This window comes from Pseudorca crassidens, chromosome 7 (genome assembly GCF_039906515.1).
Source record: "Pseudorca crassidens isolate mPseCra1 chromosome 7, mPseCra1.hap1, whole genome shotgun sequence".
Lineage (NCBI taxonomy): Eukaryota > Metazoa > Chordata > Mammalia > Artiodactyla > Delphinidae > Pseudorca > Pseudorca crassidens.
The window spans coordinates 55,124,049-55,147,761 of record NC_090302.1 but is presented as its reverse complement, the minus strand read 5'-3'; the positions used below and the strand labels follow the sequence as shown (position 1 = coordinate 55,147,761).

General features: G+C 38.6%; 1 protein-coding gene across 7 annotated transcripts in view; it reads left to right on the top strand.

Moving 5' to 3' along the window:
* SPATA6L (spermatogenesis associated 6 like) overlaps positions 1-23,713 on the top strand; it is a 62,583-nt gene that overhangs the window by 14,328 nt on the left and 24,542 nt on the right. For 5 of the 7 annotated variants that reach the window (XM_067744291.1, XM_067744286.1, XM_067744290.1 and 2 more), the window contains 4 exons: positions 30-167; positions 4,532-4,580; positions 8,891-8,932; positions 18,294-18,418. In XM_067744291.1, coding sequence (XP_067600392.1) covers positions 138-167; positions 4,532-4,580; positions 8,891-8,932; positions 18,294-18,418 — 246 coding nt within the window. In that variant the 5' untranslated portion in view covers positions 30-137. The remainder of the gene's footprint in view (positions 1-29; positions 168-4,531; positions 4,581-8,890; positions 8,933-18,293; positions 18,419-23,713) is intronic. The other 2 variants (XM_067744287.1, XM_067744289.1) reach the window with 1 other exon arrangement.

The following is a 23,713-nucleotide window of genomic DNA, read 5'->3' as shown; positions in this document are numbered from 1 at the left end:
TGTTCTCTATTTTTTTCTTTGTTTTTAAGATTTCTTGCCCAGGGGTGTGCCTTCCTGGCAAGCAAGATGTGTTCCTTGGGGTTTACCTCCTGAATCAGTACCTGGAGACACACTGCTTTCCTTCCGTGTTCCCTATTATGATTCAGCGGAGCATGAGGTTTGAAAAGGTGATCTTGACTTTCTCATTGCTAAATAGAGAAATTCAAATTCTGTTGTCTGAGGATCATTTAGTGGTTCTTATAAAGAACACGGCTTTTATAAAGTTATTTTGTAAATTTTCTTTAAAAAAGAAATTACATGAAGGCACCTCAGCACAGTGCAGAATCATAGTTGGAGGACTTGCTTTTGCATCCCAGATCTGAGCCAAGTTCTGTCAAATTAGTGCTAAGTACCCTGGTAGATGTTTTCTATTTTTGGAACTCCCATGGCATTTTCTAACTGGAACAGAGAGCATTTTCTGAATGTTCTTGGAAGTGTTAGAGGCAGCTGTGTACATTCTGACAGAGATTATCAATAAACTAGCAGACCTTAGAAACAAACTTTTTTAGACTCAGAAAAATACCCCAGACTAACCAAATTAGTTAAATCCTGTATCTGAAATCCTGTAACAAAACAAGAAGGCTTTTTAGATTTACTGAGTTTCCTTAGGTCATATCTGGTTTATTTAGCTGCAGTGATAAAAGCTAGATTCCATTCCAGTGAATGTGATCATAATATAAGTAGCCAAAACATTACCAACCCTCTTCCCACTTTCATATTTAATGGAACATTAATTTCATTACTATCCAATCACTGACAATCTCTTGAAGTTTTTGTTTTGGAATTTAGAGATTGAATCAGTTTTAACCTTGATAAGCCTATGATTTTTGTCCCAAAAAATATCACTGACGTGGTTCTATTGGGGAGAGGATGAGAATTGGAAGGCTTCAGGGTAGGGCCTGTCACTTTTAAAGGTCTGGATGGTGGTGCCCTGAAAATGACCTGTCTATTTCAAACAGAGTAGCAGAGGAGATGAGGATTGATTTCTGAAAGGGCTAGGGCTGTGTGTAATATTTTTATAAATCACAGCCCATTAATTAATTTTTTACATCTTTATTGGAGCATAATTGCTTTATAGCGTTGTGTTAGTTTCTGCTGTATAACAAAGTGAATCAGCTATATGTATACATATATCCCCAGACGCCCTCCCTCCTGAGCCTCCCTCCCACCCTCCGTATCCCACCCCTCTAGGTGGTCACAAAGCACTTGATCTCCCTGTGCTTTGCAGGTGCTTCCCACTAGCTATCTATTTTACATTTGGTAGTGTATATATGTCCATGCCACTCTCACTTCGTCCCAGCTTCCCCTTCCCCAACCCCCACCGTGTCCTTAGGTCCATTCTCTATGTCTGTGTCTTTATTCCTGTCCTACCACTAGGTTCATCAGTACCTTTTTTTTATGTTTCCCTTGTTTTATTTTTACCTCAATTAATGCACTTTATAGATGTGATAACATATAAGTATTATGTAAGGAGTGGGGAGAGAACAAACTATAGCCACACAATTCTTAAAGCATAGAAACACACATACAATAGGGCAACAACACCAAAAAATTCTCATCTGTTAATTCAGTTATAATGTGTCTTATTACTTAATATTGATCATTACTTCCTTTGTGTATCATTAAATACACATTTATGGCATCATTTCCAAAGGCTTTGATCCCTTTCCAACACACATTTTAATCCAACCTCCATTGCTGCCTTTGGTTTCTTTTCTTTTTTTTTTTTAACATCTTTATTGGAATATAATTGTTTTACAATGTTGTGTTAGTTTCTGCTGTATAACAAAGTGAATCAGCTATATGTATACATATATCCCCATACCCCCTCCCTCCTGAGCCTCCCTCCCACCGTCCCTATCCCACCCCTCTAGGTGGTCACAAAGCACTTGATCTCCCTGTGCTTTGCAGGTGCTTCCCACTAGCTATCTATTTTACATTTGGTAGTGTATATATGTCCATGCCACTCTCTCACTTCGTCCCAGCTTCCCCTTCCCCAGCCCCCACCATGTCCTTAAGTCCATTCTCTATGTCTGTGTCTTTATTCCTGTCCTGCCACTAGGTTCATCAGTACCCTTTTTTTTTATGTTTCCCTTGTTTTATTTTTACCTCAATTAATGCACTTTATAAATGTGATAAAATATAAGTATTATGTAAGGAGTGGGGAGAGAACAAACTATAGCCACACAATTCTTAAAACATAGAAACACACATACAATAGGGCAACAACACCAAAAAATTCTCATCTGTTAAGTCAGTTATAATGTGCCTTATTACTTAATATTGATCATTACTTCCTTTGTGTATCATTAAATACACATTTATGGCATCATTTCCAAAGGCTTTGATCCCTTTCCAACATACATTTTAATCCAACCTCCATTGCTACCTTTGGTTTCTTTTCTTTTTTTTTTTTTAACATCTTTATTGGAATATAATTGTTTTACAATGTTGTGTTAGTTTCTGCTATATAACAAAGTGAATCAGCTATATGTATACATATATCCCCATATCCCCTCCCTCTTGCGTCTCCCTCCCACCCTCCCTATCCCACCCCTCTAGGTGGTCACAAAGTACCGAGCTGATCTCCCTGTACTATGTGGCTGCTTCCCACTAACTATCTATTTTACATTTGGTAGTGTACATATGTCCATGCTACTCTCTCACTTCGTCCCAGCTTACCCTTCCCCCCACCGTGTCCTCAAGTCCATTCTCTACATCTGCATCTTTATTCCTCTCCTGCCCCTAGATTCATCAGAACCATTTTTATTTTTTTTTTAGATCCCATATATATGCATTAGCATACGGTATTTGTTTTTCTCTTTCTGAGCCAGCCTGTTAATTTAAATAGTCTTCCAAACTGGTTGGATAAGAGAGGAATAAATGGATATTACCTTGGAACATACAGTCTGAATCCAAAGGAACCTAGTTCTAACCATTTCAATGTTGGTCATGGTTAAAAAGTGGGTGGTGAAAATCCAGTCTATTTTTTTCCCCCAAGAATTTCCTTATTAGTTTTATCAATTGTAAATTTGCTTTTCTAGAAGACTTTAAAAATCTTTTTATAAGAAGCCCAAGGATGTAAAATTGTAGAAGCTGTAAATCAATCTGTAAATGACCTTGGAGGTCACCTAGTCCAAGCTCCCTGACTTGCAGAAGAGGAGAATGAGTGTCAGAGTCACACTCTAGATGTCACAAAGCTGTGTATTTGAGATTACTAGATATCACAGACCATTTTTCATTTTATAAAGTGCGATTAAATAAATGCTTTATTTTAAATTTTGAAAAGTTGCCTTCTTGTGTGAGCTGTTTGAGTTCATATTCAAGCTTTCTACCAGTTGGCTCTAGCTTTCTTGTATCTTTTCCATTCTCTAGCTGCAAATACTTGCAGGGAGTAGCGAAAACACTTTCTCCTCCTTGGACCTTCTGTATAATTCAGAATTCAATGTTCTAAAGCATTCAGATAAACAAGAAATTACTCATAAAGAGTGTATGAGCCATTGTGTTTGAGCAGTTCATGTTGATCATTTATTCCCCACGATCATCCTTGAGAAAATTCTTAGACATGGATGAAGAGAAGGGATGAACTAATATTACTGGAATAATTTTGGGAAAATCCCCAGCTCACTCACATTTGCTTGTTAAATCCAAGTCAGTAAGACAGAAATGGATTACAGGGGACAGCCTCCACTTTTGTGGTTAAAGCAGACCTGGTTTTGGATCAAGAGCAGATTTTAATCATGCTAAGGTTAAACACCGTTTAAATCAGAAATTTAATGCCTGAAAACAAACTCTGCTGAAAACTTGTGTTTCTTACAGGGTTCTAGAGTTCAGGGAGAGGGTCATGTTATGCCTTTACCTCAGTCCCCTAGGCCCTTTTATCTCAAGGACAAAATAAACATATTTGGCTGTGGGTAGACAGGTATCACAGTGTTTTTCTTGTGCTTCATGATACACCTAAAACTTATGAGGCTCTCTCTCTTATTATTTTTGGATTCTGTGGGAGTCTAGCTATGAGTACTTAGCTTTTCTTTTGTGTTGCACATAGAATTTTTATTTATGTTCCTTTTTAGCACGACCAATGGCTTGGGAAGAGAAGTTATTTATTCAGTTAACATGTAATAAGTATCTGTTGTATTCAGGATGTTTTTCTAGGTACTCAAACAAGACTCTTTCAGGTAGATGCCAGATGTGCTTTTAGCAACAAACTGTGGGGCTAGGTCAAGTAGATGACGTTTTGAACATGTGGTAGATTCAGCTAACTTAAATTTTCCTTGTACTTGGTGTTGTGTTACTTCTCATTCATTTATTCTATAGTCATTTGTTGAACTTTTAACCACATACCTGTTAAAGGTACTCCTGTTGAATCCTAAAATATTATATGGCTAGATTTGACATGTGTTAATTATTTGGAAGAATATGATCTAGATTTTCTATAAGTATATATTAATAAAACTTTGAAGATTTATTTTCCCCATTTTTTTTCCTGCAGGTATTTGAAAATGCAGTAGATCCTGGAGCTGTAGCACACATTTTAGAAAGTAGGTACTCCCCCCTTCACCCCCAACAAAAGAGGGAGAGACTATTGTGTATATGTAATTCACAGATATAAAATTCTATTTTCTAAGTTGTGATACTTCCACATTTACCCCATATTTATGTTCAAGATAGCCTGTGTAAAATTTCAATCATGTCATTGATTCAATTACAAACCCTTTTCTAGATATGTATGGCATTTACTGGATGGTATGATTCTGTTTGTTTTATTACAATTAAATGGTTTTTGTATCTTAACAGAGTTGTTTAACCATCACCATAATCAATTTTAGAACATTTTCATCACCATGGAAAGAAACCCTATACCCATTCTTCCTCATCCCTTCCAGCCCTAGGAAACTACTGACTAATCTTTCTGCCTCTATAGATTTGCGTATTCTGGATATTTCATATATATGGAATTATATAATATGTGGTCATTTATAACTGGATTCTTTCATTTAGCATAATGTTTTCAAAATTCTTCCTTGCTATAGAATGTGTCAAGATTTCACTTCTTTTTATGTCCAAATAATGTCCCATTTTATGGATAAACCACATTTTGTTTATCCATTCATCAGATGATGGACATCTGGATTATTTTTGCTTTGGTGCTATGATGAATAATGCTGCTATAAATATTTGTGTACAAGTTTTTTTTGTAAACATGTTTTTATTTCTGTTGGGTGTATACCTAGGAGTGGACTTGCTGGGTCATATGGTAATTCAGTTTAATTTTTTGAGGAATTTCCAGATTATACCAAAGGAGTTGTATCATTTTACATTCCTCCAGCAATATATGAGATTTGATTTCTCCACATCCTGGCCAACACTTGTTATTATTTATCCTTTTGATTGGTAGCCATCCTTGTGGATATGAAGGGGTACCTCGTGGGTTTGATTTGCATTTCCCTGATAGCTAATGATGTTGAGCATTTTTTCATGTGCTTATTGGCCATTTGTATATCTTATTTGGAGAAGTGTCTGTTCGGATCCTCTCCCTATATTTTAATTGGGTTTTTATTATTGAGTTGTAAGTTCTTTATATATTATAGATATAACTTTCATATCAGATGTATGATTGACAAATACTTTCTCCCATTCTTTGGATTATCTTTTTGCTTTCTTAATGGTGTTCTCTGAAACACAAACGTTTTTAATTTTGATGAATTATATTTTATCTATTTTTCTTTTGTTACTTCTGCCTTTGATGTCATAACTAAGAAACCATTGTGTAATTCAAGTCAAAGATTTATGTCTATATTTTCTTCTAAGAGTTTTATCATTTTAGCTCTTACATTTAAGTCTATAATACATATTGAGTTGATTTTTGTAAATGGCATGAGCTAAGGGTCCAATTTCATTCTTTTGCATCTGGATATCCAGTTGTCTCAGCACCATTGTTACTAAGAGTAGTTTTCCCCCATTGAATGGTCATGGCACTCTTGTTGAAAATCAATTGACTGTAAATGTGAGGTGTTTTTTTGGGGGTGGGTGGGGGGTCTCAATTCTATTCCATTGATTCATAAATCTATCATTATTACAGTGCCACACTATTTTGATTATTGTAGCTTTATAGAAAGTTTTAAAATCAGGAAGTGTGAGTCCTCCAACTTAGTTCTTCTTTTTCAAGCCTGTTTTTGTATTTGGGTTCCCTTAGTTTGCCATACGAATTTTAGGATCAGCTTGTCTGTTTCTGCAAAGAAGCCAGCTAGGATGTTGATAGGCAATGATAGATTGCATTGAACCTGTAGATCAGTTTGGAGAATATTGCCATCTAAACAATATTAAGTCTTCCAATTCATGACATGACACGTGGTGAGAATTAATTGAGTGTAAGGAATTTAGAGACTGAGATAGCTTAAGCGCTTTACATTACCATTGGGGTGATGGTTGGAAAAGATATAGTCCTTCTTCCTGTTTGGAAAACCCAAAATTATGGGGTGTCTTGGCTTTTAAGTTTCTTGGCATTTAAAATTCTGTCCTCATGTATTAATGTTTTTCATAAATCTACAAAGGGAGAATTTTTTTATTTTTTAATATATATTTTTTATTGTATATATTTTTTTCAGCTTTATTTGAGGATATAATTGACATACAACATTGTGTAAGTTTAAGGTAACAGCATGTTGATTTGATACTCAGATATTTTGCAAAATGATTATTACAGTAGTGTTAGCTTACACCTCTAGCACATTACATAATTACCATTTCTTTTTTGTGGTGAGAACATTTAAAATCTACTCTCTTAGTAACTTTCAACTACAGTATTAACTATAATCACCATTATTGTCAATATTAAAATGTTTTTCTAATATGTTGTGGAAATTATCTTTACTGATTTTTTGTTATACCATTTGTATTTTAAATTACTTTTAATATTTAAATTTTATTCTTGGCCTTATAGACATTGAACATGGGCTCGCTATTATTTTTCTTTTTTTTTGCGGTACGCAGGCCTCTCACTGTTGTGACCTCTCCCATTGTGGAGCACAGGTTCCGAACGCGCAAGCTCAGCGGCCATGGCTCACGGGCCCAGCCGCTCTGCAGCACGTGGGATCCTCCCGGACCAGGGCACGAAGCCGTGTCCCCTGCATCTGCAGGCGGACTCTCAAACACTGCGCCACCAGGGAAGCCCTCACTATTTTTTTTTTAACATCTTTATTGGAGTATAATTGCTTTACAATGGTGTGTTAGTTTCTGCTTTATAACAAAATGAATCAGCTATACCTATAAATATATCCCCATATCCCCTCCCTCTTGTGTCTCCCTCCCACCCTCCCTATCCCACCCCTCTAGGTGGTCACAAAGCACCGAGCTGCTCTCCCTGTGCTATGTGGCTGCTTCCCACTAGCTATCTATTTTACATTTGGTAGTATATATAAGTCCATGCCACTCTCTCACTTCGTCTCAGCTTACCCTTCCCCCTCCCCATGTCCTCAAGTCCATTCTCTATGTCTGCATCTTTATTCCTGTCCTGCCTCTAGGTTCTTCAGAACATTTTTATTTTTATTTTTTTTAGATTCCACATATATGTGTTAGCATGAGGTATTTGTTTTTCTGACTTACTTCACTCTGTATGGCAGACTCTAGGTCCATTCACCTCACTACAAATACCTCAATTTCATTTCTTTTTATGGCTGAGTAATATTCCATTGTATATATGTGCCACATCTTCTTTATCCATTCATCTGTCGATGGACACTTAGGTTGCTTCCATGTCCTGGCCATTGTAAATAGAGCTGCAGTGAACATTGTGGTACATGACTCTTGTTGAATTATGGTTTTCCCAGGGTATATGCCCAGTAGTGGGATTGCTGGGTCATATGGTAGTTCTATTTTTAGTTTTTTAAGGAACCTCCATACTGTTCTCCATAGTGGCTGTATCAATTTACATTCCCACCAACAGTGCAAGAGGGTTCCCTTTTCTCTGCACCCTATCTGGCATTTACTGTTTGTAGATTTTTTTTTTTTTTTTTTTTTTTACCGGTACGCAGGCCTCTCACTGTTGTGGCCTCTCCCGTTGCGGAGCACAGGCTCCGGACGCGCAGGCTCAGCGGCCATGGCTCATGGGCCCAGCCGCTCCGCGGCATGTGGGATCCTCCCAGACCGGGGCACGAACCCGTGTCCCCTGCATCGGCGGGCGGACTCTTAACCACTGCGCCACCAGGGAAGCCCTGTAGATTTGTTTGTTTGTTTGTTTGTTTGTTTGTAGCTTTTTTGGTGATGACCATTCTGACTGGTGTGAGGTGATACCTCATTGTAGTTTTGATTTGCATTTCTCTAATGATTAGTGATGTTGAGCATTCTTTCATGTGTTTGTTGGCAATCTGTATATCTTCTTTGGGCTCACTATTTCTAAATATATTTTGAACTCAGGAAATATAAAAAAATGTTTTATGTCTAATTTATATAGTCATATAGCATACTGTTTTAAGCAAGATAAGCTTTTATAGGTTGATGGATAACAGTTGTATTTTGAATTTTTTAAATGAACAGTAGTATATTGTTATTTCCGTGATTTATGAATACATCTTTAAGAGAGAAAGTATCATATTTTGTCAATATTTTTCAGGAGACAAAATGCTGTGTTTTTTGTTTGTTTGTTTGTTTTAAATGCTATGTTTATAACTCAGTTATTCTCACCCCATGCCCCCAATTTACTGGGTCTAGAAATACCTGAATCATTGTTGGTATGCCACTTACTATCAGTAGTAGTAATGTAAATGGGGTGTTATGTCAGTTTTAAACTTAGTAATTAATGAAAAACTATGACAGTATTCTAAAGTATTAATATCTCATTTTTCCTTTTTAGCCTTTCTAACCAGGTTTGAGTTAATACAGCTAGTGCCTCCAGGTAATGTGCCAATAAATGAATTTCTAAATTAGTTTAATTTAATTTTAAAAGGATTTTTGCATGACAAAATGGGGACTGGCATTTAAAAGCTGTGCTTTATATAACACATGCTTTTTACCCCCACCAGTCTGTTGAATTTTGCCCACTTTCAGAAGAGTAACTTTATGGGTTTGAAAAAGCAGTAAGCATAGCTTAAACAGGTTCTTTGACTTTCCATTTTTTCATAATTTTATCTAATAATCATCAAATAATTTTTTCAGTCCTGGCTCAGCTTCTTTCAAGTGTTTGCTTTTGGCTGTGTTGTAATTTGTAGAGTGAGTGAGTGCGAGTGTGTGTTTGTGTGTGTGTGAAACCCAAAGCCATCTTCTCTGTTGATGCTAGAACAGGGTTGGCAAACGACAGCCCCCAGGCCAAATCCAACCTGCAGTCTGTTTTTGTATGGCCTGTGAGTTAAGAATGGCTTCTACATTTTTAAGAATTAAGATTTACTTCATATACTATAAAATTCACCATTTTCAAGTGTACAATTCAATTGTTTTTAGTATGTTCACAAGATTGTGTGACCATCACCCTATCTGATTTTAGAATTTTTATTACCCTCAAAAGAAACCCTGTACTCATTAGCAGTCACTCCTCATTCCCTCCTCCTTCCAACCCCTGGCCACCACTAATCTACTTACTATCTCTAATTGATTTGCTCATTCTGGACATTTCATGTAAATGGAATCACAATTTGTGCCCTTTTATGTCTGGCTTCTTTCACTTTGCAAAATGTTTTCAAAGTTCATCCTTGTTGAAGCATATATCAGTATTTCCTTCCTTTTTATGACTAAATAATGTTCTTTTATATGAATATGCCGAATTTTGTTTATCCATTCATCAGTTGATAGACATTAGAGTTGTTTCCCCTTCTGGATATTATGAGTAACACTTCTGTGAACATTCATGTACAAGTTGTGTGAATATGTGTTTTCTGTTCTCTTGGGTATGTATTTGGGTATATACCTAGGAGTGGAATCGCTGGGTCACATAGTAACTCCATGTTTAACTTTTTTTTTTTTTTTTGCGGTACGCGGGCCTCTCACTGTTGTGGCCTCTCCCGTTGCGGAGCACAGGCTGCGGACGCGCAGGCCCAGCGGCCATGGCTCACGGGTCCAGCCGCTCCGCAGCATGTGGGATCTTCCCGGACCGGGGCACGAACCTGTGTCCCCTGCATCAGCAGACGGACTCTCAACCACTGTGCCACCAGGGAAGCCCTCCATGTTTAACTTTTTTTTTTTTTTTCATGTTTAACTTTTTAAGGAACTGCCAAACTGTCTTTGGCTTTTACATTTTTAAATGGTTGGAAAGAAATTTTTTTAAAGGAGAATATTTATTGATACATGAAAATTATATGAAATTCAAATTTCATCATCTGTGATGTTTTATCCATGCTCATTCATAGAAGTATTGTTTATGGCTGCTTTTGTGCTGGAATGAGAGTTCAGTAGTTGTGACTATATGGCTTGAAAAGCCTAAAATATTTATTCTCTGGCCCTTGCAGGAAAAGTTTGAGACCTCTGTGCTGGAATCATGGGACTTTAGGAGGAAACTGTTCTGTGATGACTTTGTTTTGTGTTATGCAAGAGACCTGAGCTAGTGAGAGCAAGTAGGAACTGCCACCTGGTGACACCACTTCTTAGAGTTTCTCAATGTGGCTGATTATCTGGTGATTTTAGAGTCTGCGTGTATGTGTGTGTGTGCGTGTGTGTGTGTGTGTGTGTGTGAGAGAGAGAGAGAGAGAGAGAGAGAGAGAGAGAGAGAGGATACCTAAAACTCAGAAACATTTCTAATACTCTTCTCATCTTTGCTAACATAAGCTTTGCCCTTTCCCTTCCCAGCTTCACAGTTTTAACTTGTAAAAACCATCCCCAAATGCTGAGGAAACCTTTATTTATATTTTGGTGAACATGTTTCTTGCTATTTCTCTGTGGTTAGAAGAACACATGGATATGGAATTTTTACATAAATAATGTCACATACATTTTCTTCTCTTACTAACTTACCCAATTATATGTTACTGTTATACTGTAATTTTTAAAAACATATCAAAAAGCATTATTTTTGGTATCATGAAGAATTTCATGAATTTACTTATGTGTTTTTATAGGTCTGTAAAAAGTCTGTAAATAATATTTGGGGTTTTACTTTTTCACTCTACATTGTTACCTGTAGGTAACTTATTTGTCATTTTCAATAGGTATGTATTTTCCATAGTGTTATTACCAATCTTAAATTGATATTGTTGCTCATTAGGATTTCTTTGTCTTTCATATATTTATAACAATTATTTTTTTCTCTTGATATATTTGTAAAAAATAGAATTGCTAGATTGAACTATATCTTATAACCTGAGAGTAAACTGATCCCCAGCAAGTTTCCATTATTTCTACTGCATTCAGCACTGTATAGAGTGCCTGTTCCCCATATCCTAGCTAATGCTGGATGCTATCATTTGGATTTTTTGTGTTTATAAAGTGTGTAATAATTCTTTAAAATATATTTCACCATATTTTCCAGTCCCTTCTTTTTAGATATGATTTGTGACAACCTTAACATTTTAAATTTACTTCAGAAATTTTCCATTTTCCCATATTATAATTTGTTTTCTTTCTTTCCTTCTGTATAGTATGACTGTCAGTGTCCTTTGATTACTTGTAGAGTGATGTCTGCATATTAACATTGCATTTTGGTATAAATTCCTGGTATTTTCACCAAAGTTTTAAATCAATTATGCTTAACACATATGTATTTCCCCTGTTTTGTTGCATTATTTTGATATTTTATTGTGTGAAACTTTCTTTTTCTTAAGAAAGCATAGGAGAAGGAAGGTGAGTCTGGCAGATGCCTCAGCTAAAGCAGAGGTGGCTGTGGAGGCTTTTATGAGGATCATGGCCTGCCTACTGTGGCTGCTCTGCAGCAGGTCAAGAACCCCAATGGAGTGGAGTGGACCCAGGAGTCTGTAGTTCTTTCTTCTGCTGCTTGGTTTGTTGGCAGAGGCATGTCCTGAAAACAGATAAGAACCCCACTCTCGGTGGGTCTAGGGATGGACACACTTGTATATGTCAGTGCTTTCTTAGGTAGGCAGAACAGAGGGAAGATCAGAGATGCCTCCTACCTGCTTTTCAGAAATTCTCACTGAATGTTTTTTAGCCTAAAAGTAACAGGCTAAAATCAGGGCATTGAGTTTTCTTCCATAAGTTTTTTTTTTTTTTTTTTTTGCGGTACGTGGGCCTCTCACTGTTGTGGCCTCTCCCGTTGCGGAGCACAGGCTCCGGACACGCAGGCTCAGTGGCCATGGCTCACGGGTCCAGCCGCTACACGGCATGTGGGATCCTCCCGGACTGGGGCACGAACCCGTGTCCCCTGCATCGGCAGGCGGACTCTCAACCACTGCGCCACCAGGGAAGCCCCATTCCATAAGTTTTTTATTTGACCCAATTTTATGTTCAAATGTATGTCACTGTTAACTGGCAAGTTATATTTTAGTATGCTAACAAAATAGAAGCAGGACCATTTTGATCTTATTTAATTTTTTGTGAGTTAAAAAGATTACCCAATATCTATAATAAATATTCTCACTGTAAAAGTTGTAAATAACAAAATAATATAAAACAAAAAGTAAAAATTCACATTCATCAACAACCTCTGACAATAATTACAATTAACAATTTGTTGTATATCTTTCTTAGGCCTTTTATAATGCATTTATTATGTATAATGCATTTAGTTTATTCAACCAATTCTGAAATATATAGACATATACACAAACACACACTCACATATATATACATAAATATTAAATATGTCTAATATTTAGTATATGTATATTTAATGTATATATGTATATATATAGGTTGAATGTATATTTCCTGCAACTTTTTAAAATTTGGTATATTTTTGACTGCCAGTTTTTTTTTTACTTGACCGGAAATCCATCTGTGAGAAGGTTGCAGAATGGTTCAAAATTGTGATGACTGGAGAATATTGAAGCTGGGTGCATGCTTACAGGTTATAACTCAGAAGTTAATCAGATACAAAGTGGGGGCTTTATTGTACTTGTCTTCCTTTTGTCTACAATCCTTCAGTTTCAGATTGTAATTTTAGGGAATTAAACTTGAATTGCTTGATATAATTAATTTTGTTTAGCTTCAGATGCATTACAGATTGATCCATTAATTTGTCCAACATATGTTTATTGAAGGTGTACTTAGAAAATGCCCTACACTGTGCCATTTCCTGGTGGTATGCCAGTGGCACCAGGTACAGAGTGGTGATGGTGAGCCGCCTTGATCTGCTGGTTCTTGATACTAGCTAATTAAGTAAAAATGATTTGCTTAAAGTCTCAAGTGGACTGTGCTGTGGGGTCCCATGGGCCACATTTAGGTTCTCAGGGAACAATTCTTCTTTGGCCGAATTGTTACCTTTTCATTTTGTTGTAGATATTACTGTATTTGATATTGTTTCATAACACTTTCAAACACATTTACTATAATCAAAAGGCATATTATGACCATTAAGTTTGTGATACAGGTACCTCAGATTTGCATACAACTTTACTTCTAAAGAATGAAGAAATCCAATGATTTGGCTTAGAAGTAATAAAGACTCCTCTGGGTCTTCAGTTTACAAAGATGGGAAAAAGCAAATAGACACAGGAGGGCAGCATAATTCTGTTTGACAGTGAGCTTGGTGCTTTTTTTTTTATTGACCTCTTACACAGAAACTTCTACTTTGGGATAAGTCATGTATATTCAGTCCAGCTGTAAAATGCTCAGTCCAGCTGTAAAATGCTCTTTTTTAGTGGGCACCCATTCCATGAATCAGAGCTTGATTTTTTTTTTTTAATTAATTTATTTTTGGCTGCGTTGGGTCTTCGTTGCTGCTCGCAGGCGTTCTTTAGTTGCGGTGAGTGGGGGCTACTCTTTGATGTGGTGCGCGGGCTTCTCATTGCGGTGACCTCTCTTCTTGCAGAGCACGGGCTCTAAGCACGCGGGCTCAGTAATTGTGGCTCACGGGCTCTAGAGTGCGGGCTCAGTAGTTGTGGCACACGGGCTTAGTTGCTCCGCAGCATATGGAATCTTCCCGGACCAGGGCTCGAACCCGTGTCCCCTGCATTGGCAGGTGGATTCTTAATGACTGCACTACCAGGGAAGCCCCAGAGCTTGATTTTATACTTCATAGTGATGTTTACTAGGCATCAGCAAGGAAAGAACTCCTGCCTCAGATGATCTGGTTTTGAATACCTGCTTTGCCATTTGGCATCATGACAAGTGTCTTCAACTCTCAGAGCCTCATTTATCTGTAAAGAAGGAATCAAGTGAGACTCCATATGGGGAAGCAAGCTGTCAATTCTGATATGCTCTCTAAATATTAGATATTTCTAGAAGCAGTATCGTTATTAAAATTATTATTTCTCTTAAAGTCTCATTTGTTTCCTTTTTCAGGGAGAAGTTTTTCACTAATGGCATTGACGATGTCCCTGTCTGTGCCGTTAGCCTATTAAGAACACCAAGCTCTTTCAGGCATTTTACTTGGCTTATGAGACTTGCTCAGCCTGTGCACATGTTTATTTATTATTTATAACCTAGGCTTTTGCTGTAACATCCCCCTGGTGTGCTGACATTTTCACACTGGGTGGTAGTTTGGATCTTTAGAAAATGACCAAACCAGAGAGATAGAATTGAGAAGCTTCACAACCTTCTGTTTCTCTAAGCCTATTTCAGTTTCTTTTTTATTCCAGTGATTCCAAATATAGCAGATAACTCACTTCCAATTCTCGGACCTCTCATTTTTATCTTAATTCTTGCTAAATGTAGGAATAGTAAGTAATAGCTATCATTTTGGATGCAGTGACAAGAACTAGCCAAAAACATATGAAAGGAAAAAGGAAAAGCCCACTGTGTAGAGCATCATACCAGGTGTTTGTTCCCAATAGGAACATACGATCGAAAACACACGATGTTTGTGCAGACCAGCGTAGTGTGGGGAGCACTGCTGAGCTGGTATCACAGATCATTGAATGTATGATGCTAATTAAGTTAAGAATCTCAAGGTGAGATTATCCTGGATTTAGAGTGAGCCCTAAATCCAGTACCTTTTTTAAAATATATGTATAAATTTATTTATTTAATTTTTTGCTGTGTTGGTTCTTTGTTGCTGCATGCGGGCTTTCTTTAGTTGCGGCAAGCTAGGGCTACTGTTCGTTATGGTGCGCGGGTTTCTCATTGAGGTGTTTTCTCTTGTTGTGGAGCACAGGCTCTAGGCGGGCTTCAGTAGTTGCAGCATGCAGGCTCAGTAGTTGTGGCTTGCAGGCTGTAGATCGCAGGCTCAGTAGCTGTGGCACACGGGCTTAGTTGCTCTGTGGCATGTGGGATCTTCCCGGACCAGGGATTGAACCTATGTCCCCTGCATTGACAGGCAGATTCTTAACCACTGTGCCACCAGGGAAGTCCAAAGACGGACAAATCTTTAAGGTACAGATGACCTCAGTGTGTTTGAGGGACAGCAAGAAGGGCATCAGGGATGCTATGGAATGACCAAGGAGGAGAGTGATAATAAAGGAAGTAGGAGAGGTGATTAGAGGCCTGACTATACAGAGTCTTAAAGGCTAGGATAAGATGCTTAGATTTTATTCTAATATGATGGCAAGCCTATTGGAAGGTTTAACCACGTGAAAGTCACAATCTGATGTAACCTCACAGTGTGTAGGGAATAGATTTGAGTTCAGGAAGAATGGAAGCAGGGAGACCAGCTAAGAGGTCATGGCAGCAGTCCAGGAGAGAGAAGGGTGGGGGCTTGGACCATGGTGGTAGCTGTAATAATAGAGAGAAGGGAACAAAATTTAGATTTATTTTGGAGATATAGTCAACAGAACTTGCTAATGGATTGATGTAAGGAGAGTGGAATCAAGGATAAATCCTAGATTTTTGGCTTGAGTAACTAGTACTGGTTCCTCTGATGGGAAGGTAGAGGAGAGCTGATTTGTGGGAAAAAGTCAAGAGTTCTATTTTGGACCTGTTATTTTGGAGATACTATAAGACACTTAAGGTGAAACTTGAAAGATGAATAGAATTTCAGCAGGATGGGGAGGAAAAAAGGATGTTTTGTAAGAAATAGCATAAGCTGAGGAAGTGCAGAGCAGATGAGGGAAAGACACATCATCAGTCCTTTGTGGCTGGAGCATGTCTGAGAAGGGAAGAAGAGAAAGAAATATGATGAAAAATGTAGAACACATTCTTTTTGCACTTTGATCCTTGTTAGAATCCAAACATTCATATTAAATGGAATAAGTAGGAAGAAATTAATCCATCATATTATTTGATATAAGGTCAGTTATTTTCTACAGTTGATGCACCAAAATATACCCTCATCAGAATTCTTCAGACAAATAAAATAGGAGTCACAAAACAGTAAAGTTGAGACAGGCTGGGACCTGGGACCCTTTGCTACAATGCCTGCACCTGGACACATCTATCCTCCAGCAACGAAATACAAAGAAACTATATGGGACTAAAAATAACTGAGTGCATGGGCAGTTGGGGCAAATTCTGGACAAAAGATACAAAGAGACCAAAAAACCCACCTGCCACTTCTGAAGAGACTGGAGCAAAAACAGGGTGTCGGGGAGCAAATGCAGGGTCCTGAGCATGCCGCCTGCACTCAATACACCCCACTGGAGGGGTGGGCAAAACACCTAAGCCACCCTCTGGCCTGATCCCTGGACACACCCCTACCCTCACGCCCTTATAAGGAACCAGCTCGTCTGGCGTCTGGGACCGAGCAAGCAAGGGAAACATTTGTTTTTGCTCCCACCTGAGGTCGCAGGGACCCCAATAAAGCCTTGCCTGAGTTTCTTATCTGGCCTCTAGTCAATTGCTATTGATTAGGGAAGGCCAGGAACCCTGGTCAGTATCAAAGCTACCTCACTGACTACAGTTAATTTTTTGGTGGTGCTCTGTACAGGGGCCACTCTTGGTCCAAACCACTTGTATAGCACCTGTTTTGTAGACGGCACCTTCCCCATCATTTAGCTCAGTGATTCTTTTTTTTTTTTTTTTTTTTTATGGTACACGGGCCTCTCACTGTTGTGGCCTCTCCCGCTGCGGAGCACAGGCTCCGGACGCGCAGGCTCAGCGGCCATGGCTCACGGGCCCAGCCGCTCCGCGGCATGTGGGATCTTCCCGGACCGGGGCACGAACCCGTGTCCCCTGCATCGGCAGGTGGACTCTCAACCACTGCGCCACCAGGGAAGCCCTAGCTCAGTGATTCTTAATCATATTACACCCAAGATGATCTTTTGGTAATGAGTATTTCATACTATCTCTTTTACCATACTGAAATAATATTCACAGTTAATATAACCAATTATATAGGTCACTGCAAAAAATATATAGTATTCCAGCCATAATATAAAGGAGAAATACAAAGGAAAATGATTTAAAATAAAATGACATGTATACTAATATGTAGATGTTGAGCAAAATGTAATATTTGGATGTGATATGATTTTCAAAATGCCAAAAGGATCTTGGTAAATATCCAAACAAAGCAAAGTACAGTTGTTCCTTAATTTACCTGGTACCTGTATTCCTGAAAATTCAGTGTATTTTTAAGTTGTACAAAAAAATGCTTTGTGTTTATATGTAGCAGTTAGATTCCAGGCTCAGATAACTATAAAAAGTTTTCTTGCCTGAAAGAATGTCTGGTAGGGTGTTAAAAAGTCGTGCAGGAGTGTCTTGAGCATTGCAGGATACCTTGAACTTTGGTTCCTGCCTGTGAAATTTCTCCACAAATTTCCAAAATGTCCCTGGGTTTGTTACCAGTACTGCTGAGAACCACAGCTCTGGCTGTTCTCTGAGCCATTGGGATGCTGACATTCCTACATCACAGAACACATGGAACCCTAGTCTACACTGTAACCTTTGAGTGAACAGGGCATTGTCTGCCTGTTCTATCCCTAGGACCTGGCCCACGGTATGTCCTTACAAAACATTTGTCTCCTTAGAAAACATTTGTCGATGTTGGATGGAAAGAGATGGAAGGAAAGATTTTCCCTTTTGTTCTGTTTTGTGGAGCAACCCTTTAGGTAGTCTTTTTCTCTGCAGTGACTTGGGAAGGCTTTAAAAAATTATGCATGAGACAAAAAGTAGCAGAAGTCGTTGCCTCTTGAATAACAGGTGCTGTGATCAAAATGTCTATTTTTATCTGAGTGCCATCTCTGCCATCACTTGTCTAAGCTGTTATTTTGTTGAACTCAGGGTTGTAGATACATCATTTTCAGAACATAAATCTGCTTATGCCTTTTTTCCTTTGTTTCTAGCATGGGAAGAGTTGGCCTATTATGAAGAAAACACGAGGGACTTTCTCTTCCCTGTACCCAGGCTGACACCTTCGTACCCTGGGCTGTGTAGGGAGGTGCTCATGAAGACAGTTGAAGGTTTTCCGGTAAGTGATCTGTGCCCAGCTGGGCTTCTGTTGGGAGAGGAATTCTCGGGACCTGAACATTTTATTCCTGACAGAACCAGTTTGTGGGCAGATCACTTCATCTTGGTTAGTGCCCCTGATGTTCTCTTCAGCAGCCCTGATTAGATGCCCCACTCAAAATAATAAATGATACTGATTCCCACTATTGATTTGAGATGTGGGAGTCTTTTTTTTTTTCATTAAATACATTCATTTTGGCTTTCTTCCCACATCGAAATACTCAAAGTAACTGACATTACTGTGGATTGCCCTGATTCCTGTAGGAGTACCATATTTTAGCACCATTTATAAGAATACAGATCAAGGCATTTTTCATTATATAAAAGGTCTTAAGTACAAAAAAATTATTTTAAAGTTCAAAATTAAGCTCAACCACCCCTGGTTACTGGGGAAAAGATTGCTGAGACTGTGGTTATCTCCAACCCCGTATCCTTTCCTTGGATTACCCATGTTTTGGCGAGTTCACCCCTGTGCCACAACTACACCCAAGAAATCAACAAGAATGAGATAAAGCTGTGGTCAGTGTTCTCCCTCACTATTAATGAGCATTCAAAATATGGAAATATACAGATGGCCATAAAGGCCTGGGAACAGAGATATACGTAATAAATGGCTTGTTGATATGACTTTTCACTACAATTGTCTATTATCTCCAGGCTTAACGACCACTCTGTATAGTTCAATTATACTTACTAACCCATTCCACCATTCCCAGTAATAAATTTCAATTTACCATGAAAAAAAAAGCAAATGGCACAGCTCACCTTCACCCTCCCAAATGTGGCCAGGTCTCAGGCTGTGGGACCTCACACACTTAAAGACGTCACTTTGTGACTGCAGGCCAGTGAGCAGGCACATTCATACACACGCATACATCCCTTCTGGTCATGGCCGAGCCTACCTTGCTCCTACTGCTACTGCTACCAAGGGTGGGAGCAGCCAAACCAGTTTAGTTTTGTGCTTCTCATGGCTCCAAGTTATTAACTGGATCACACAGGTATTAATCATCAGCTGCCCATGTCTTTTTGTTTTTGGCCTCTCACTGTTGTGGCCTCTCCCATTGCGGAGCACAGGCTCCGGACGCGCAGGCTCAGTGGCCATGGCTCACGGGCCCAGCCGCTCTGCGGCATGTGGGATCTTTCCGGACCGGGGCACAAACCCGTGTCCCCTGCATCGGCAGGCGGACTCTCAACCACTGTGCCACCAGGGAAGCCCCTGCCCATGTCTTAATTTACTGCCTAACTCAGCACTGGCTCCCTGATCTCTCCAGCCACTCAGAAGAGATCACCAAGGTTTTCCGAAAGAGTTAAGCATTACATAGTCTTCTTCTGTTAAATAGGGAACTTAAACTTTAGAAAAAGGAATTTGCAGAATCCACGCACCGAAGTCTTCCACTGGTTCAGATTTTTATCCTTGTATAACGTAAGCCATGGAGGTCTGTCAGGCATGAGATGTGGGAGTCTTATCTAACCATTCTAAGTCACTGCCATATTCACACCATCACATAGTTATAAAAACATTGCTTCTTTCACCTCTTTTTTTTAATTTAAAATTTTTTTATTGAAATATAGTTGATTTACAATGTTGTGTTAGTTTCTGGTGTATAGCAAAGTGATTCAGTTATATATATAATATATATATAATTATTCAGTTTTATATATATATTATATATAATATGTTATTATTTATATATATTATATATAATAATGTGTTATTATTTATATATATATTTTTTCAGATTCTTTTCCATTATGGTTTATTACAGGATTTTTTTTGAATTAATTAATTTTATTTATTATCTGCTCGGTTGGGTCTTTGCTGCCACGCATAGGCTTTCTCTACTTGTGGTGAGCGGGGCCACTCTTCATGGCGGTGTGTGTGCTTCTCATTGCGGTGGCTTCTCTTGTTGCAGAGCATGGGCTCTAGGCACACAGGCTTCGGTAGTTGTGGCACGTGGGCTTAGTAGTTGTGGCTCGCGGGCTCTAGAACACAGGCTCAGTAGTTGTGGCACATGGGCTTAGTTGCTCTGTGGCATGTGGGATCTTCCCAGACCAGGGCTCGAACCCGTGTCCCCTGCATTGGCAGGTGGTCTTAACCACTGTGCCACCAGGGAAGTCCCTATTACAGGATATTGAATATAGTTCCCTGTTCTATATATAGTAGGACCTTGTTGTTTATCTATTCTATATGTAGCAGTTTGTATCTGCTAATCTCAAACTCCTAATTTATCCCTCCCCCACCCCCTTTCCCCTCTGGTAACCATAAATTTGTTTTCTGTGTCTGTTTTCTCATCTCCTCTTAATGCAGACTAACTGAAAGATTTAATATCAGTTTATTTAATCATAGCTATTGTTTTAGTAATAATAATAGTAAAATAGAGTAGTGATATTAATAATGCTACCTCTCATTTATTTTGTGCTTGGGTTTTTTCATGTGATATCTTATTTTCCTCATAACAGTTTTTAAGTCAGCCAAGGCAGATATTATGGTCTCTACTTAATGGAGGGGAAACTGTCAGAGGTTCACAGACTGATATTATTGAAGGATCTTAAAAGATACAGCAGTTATTTAGTTGATTATCTAACTGTTTGGGGGGCATTATCTGAACCCAAATTCAAAATATTCATTTTTTTTGTTGTTGGTTTTTTTTTGTTTGTTTTTTTGTTTTTTGCGGTACGCGGGCCTCTCACTGTTGTGGCCTCTCCCATTGCGGAGCACAGGCTCCGGACGCGCAGGCTCAGCGGCCATGGTGCACGGGCCCAGCCGCTCCGCAGCATGTGGGATCTTCCCGGACCGGGGCATGAACCCGTGTCCCATGCATCGGCAGGCGGACTCTCAACCATTGCGCCACCAGGGAAGCCCCAAAATATTCATTTTGATGTTATCTGGGATGATTTTTAACACTGCAGAAACTCTGACAATTTTCTTTACTTTTATGTCACTTGGATGACCTCTGTTTTAAGGGCCACATCCTTGTGAATTATAAAAAGCATACTTAATACTCAACTTTTCTGTTACTGCCCCATGAATCACCATTATTAAAATTTAATAAAGTGTTATTGTCTCCATTTTGTTGAGAGTACTGTGTAGAATACATAACATGCAGGACCCCTGTTTCTAGGATGTTTATGATGACAGGACTTCTAGTTCTAATACTTCAAACAGCAAGCATTCATCAAAAGTTCTCCTAATCTGAATTCCTAATGAGCATAACTTTAAGTCCTCCAATAATCTTTGAAGGTTTGGTGAATATAACTGACATCATTTTTTTTTCTCAGAGATGTTCTTTGTGTATCACTTATACCCATGGTACTTGTGAGATGCTCGTCTTTATTATGTTGAGTTATTGGGATTTTGCTCTTCAGAAGCAAAAAGGGATAAAAACTAGTGAGAATTAGGTGGGAGATACTCTTTATATTAACTTTGGTTTGCCCAAGTTTTCTATTAAATAAAATCTATCTACAAACACTGGGCTGGTATCCAGCTAAGTATCAAGACAAGAAGAAACACACTTTCTCATATTTTCCCAAATGTTATCTTTGTTTAACTTTATGGGCATAAGTAGGGAGAAGAACCTACGGAAGTTGTGTTTGTAGTTATTCATAAATGCAGGTAATCATAAGTGAAAGAGCTTTAAAACTGCAGGGAAACATCTTCATGCATTAGAGGTAAAGTATCAATTCTTACAATGAAGTTAATGAAAGTATATTTTAAACAATTTGTAAAAAGATAGAGGAGCTCAATTTCTCTATGTTCTATAAAGCAAAATAAAACCAATTGCTGAAGCTTTACTAATAGCTGACATTCATTGCATGCTCGCTAGATGCCAGGCACTGTGCTGAGCTCCTTACATGGATGATCTTGTTCAATCCTCCTTAACCCTGCAAGGTGGCTACTGTTATTTTCCTCATCTTAGGCATGGGGAAGCTGGCATGGAGAATTTATCAAAGGTACTCAGAGTCACAGACCTGGTGAGCAATGGAGCAGGGATTCTCATGCTGGCCTGTCGGGCTTCGAAGTTTGCACTCGGTCACTGCATGATGCTAATTCTCTCATGTTTATTTCAGCCCAGGGTCCAATTTCTTTTCATTAATGTTGTAGGATATGAGAATAAATGACATATGCGTGTCAGGCAAATCATTCACTTCATTTATTTTCTCTTCTTAGTTCATTAAGAATTAGATTTATTTCCTCCAATAAAATGTGACTTTTTCTTTGTACTTCCATATTTTATTTCATTTCACTTGTTATGCTAACAGCCTTTTTTGCCTCCTTTTCCTGCTGAGGTCAAGAATTCTGAGGAGGGGAATATAATCTGTTTTTTTGTTAGGTAAAGGCTGAATTTGTAAATTAAGTGGAAACAATATTTTTTTAATTATTAATTTTTAGTTAATAATTTCCATTTTTCTTTAGTGCAGTGATTCTAGGAAAATCCTACTGTTAAATACATTTATTGACCTAACCATCATCACCACCATCCCGTTGCTGAGGGGATTGCACAAGATAGAGCCTGTAAATTTCAGCTCTAAACTGTTATGCTAAAACCAGTACTTCTATGAAAAATACCTTCCTCCGTATTGTCTGGAAGTCACTGCCAGGAGTGGAGGTCAAATAGGTGAACAAGATGGTGTTACAGGCTGTGGATTCCTTACTGGTAGGGGACCCTCCTCCTCTTCTCTAGGCAAAGTGGAGCTGCATGTATAGCGGTTACATGTGGACTCAGGTGGTCTGGGTTCAAGCCCAGTTTTGTCACTGAATGACTGTGTGATTTTGGGTAAATTACTTAATCTCCATGTAGCTTAGTTTCTTCATCTGTAAAATGGGACTGGTAATAGTTCTTCCCTTATAGGGTTATTAGGAGAGTTAAATGAGGTAATGTATGTATAGTCTTTAGCATAATATCTGGTATATAGTTAAGTGCACAATAATGTGAGCTGTTATATTTTATTAAACTGTCATTCAAGGGTTAATACTACTTCTCCATGAGGCATTAAGAAGACTACACCAGTCTGTGGCTTAAGAGATAACTTGTTCAGGCTCAGGCAGCTGGGCCGCTGGGGACCTGGGGCTTCGCGCACACATGAGGTTTTGGATTTCCACCAGTGGTGCTGTGGACCCCGAAATTCCCCTTCCCCCACCCTCTTCTTCATGTGGGCAGTCTTGATAACTGGAGGTGAGGCTGTGCCGGCCATGTTATTGTGCATTCTTTATGGAACACCACCTCCCTGCCGCCCCCCACCCCGCCCCAATTATTCA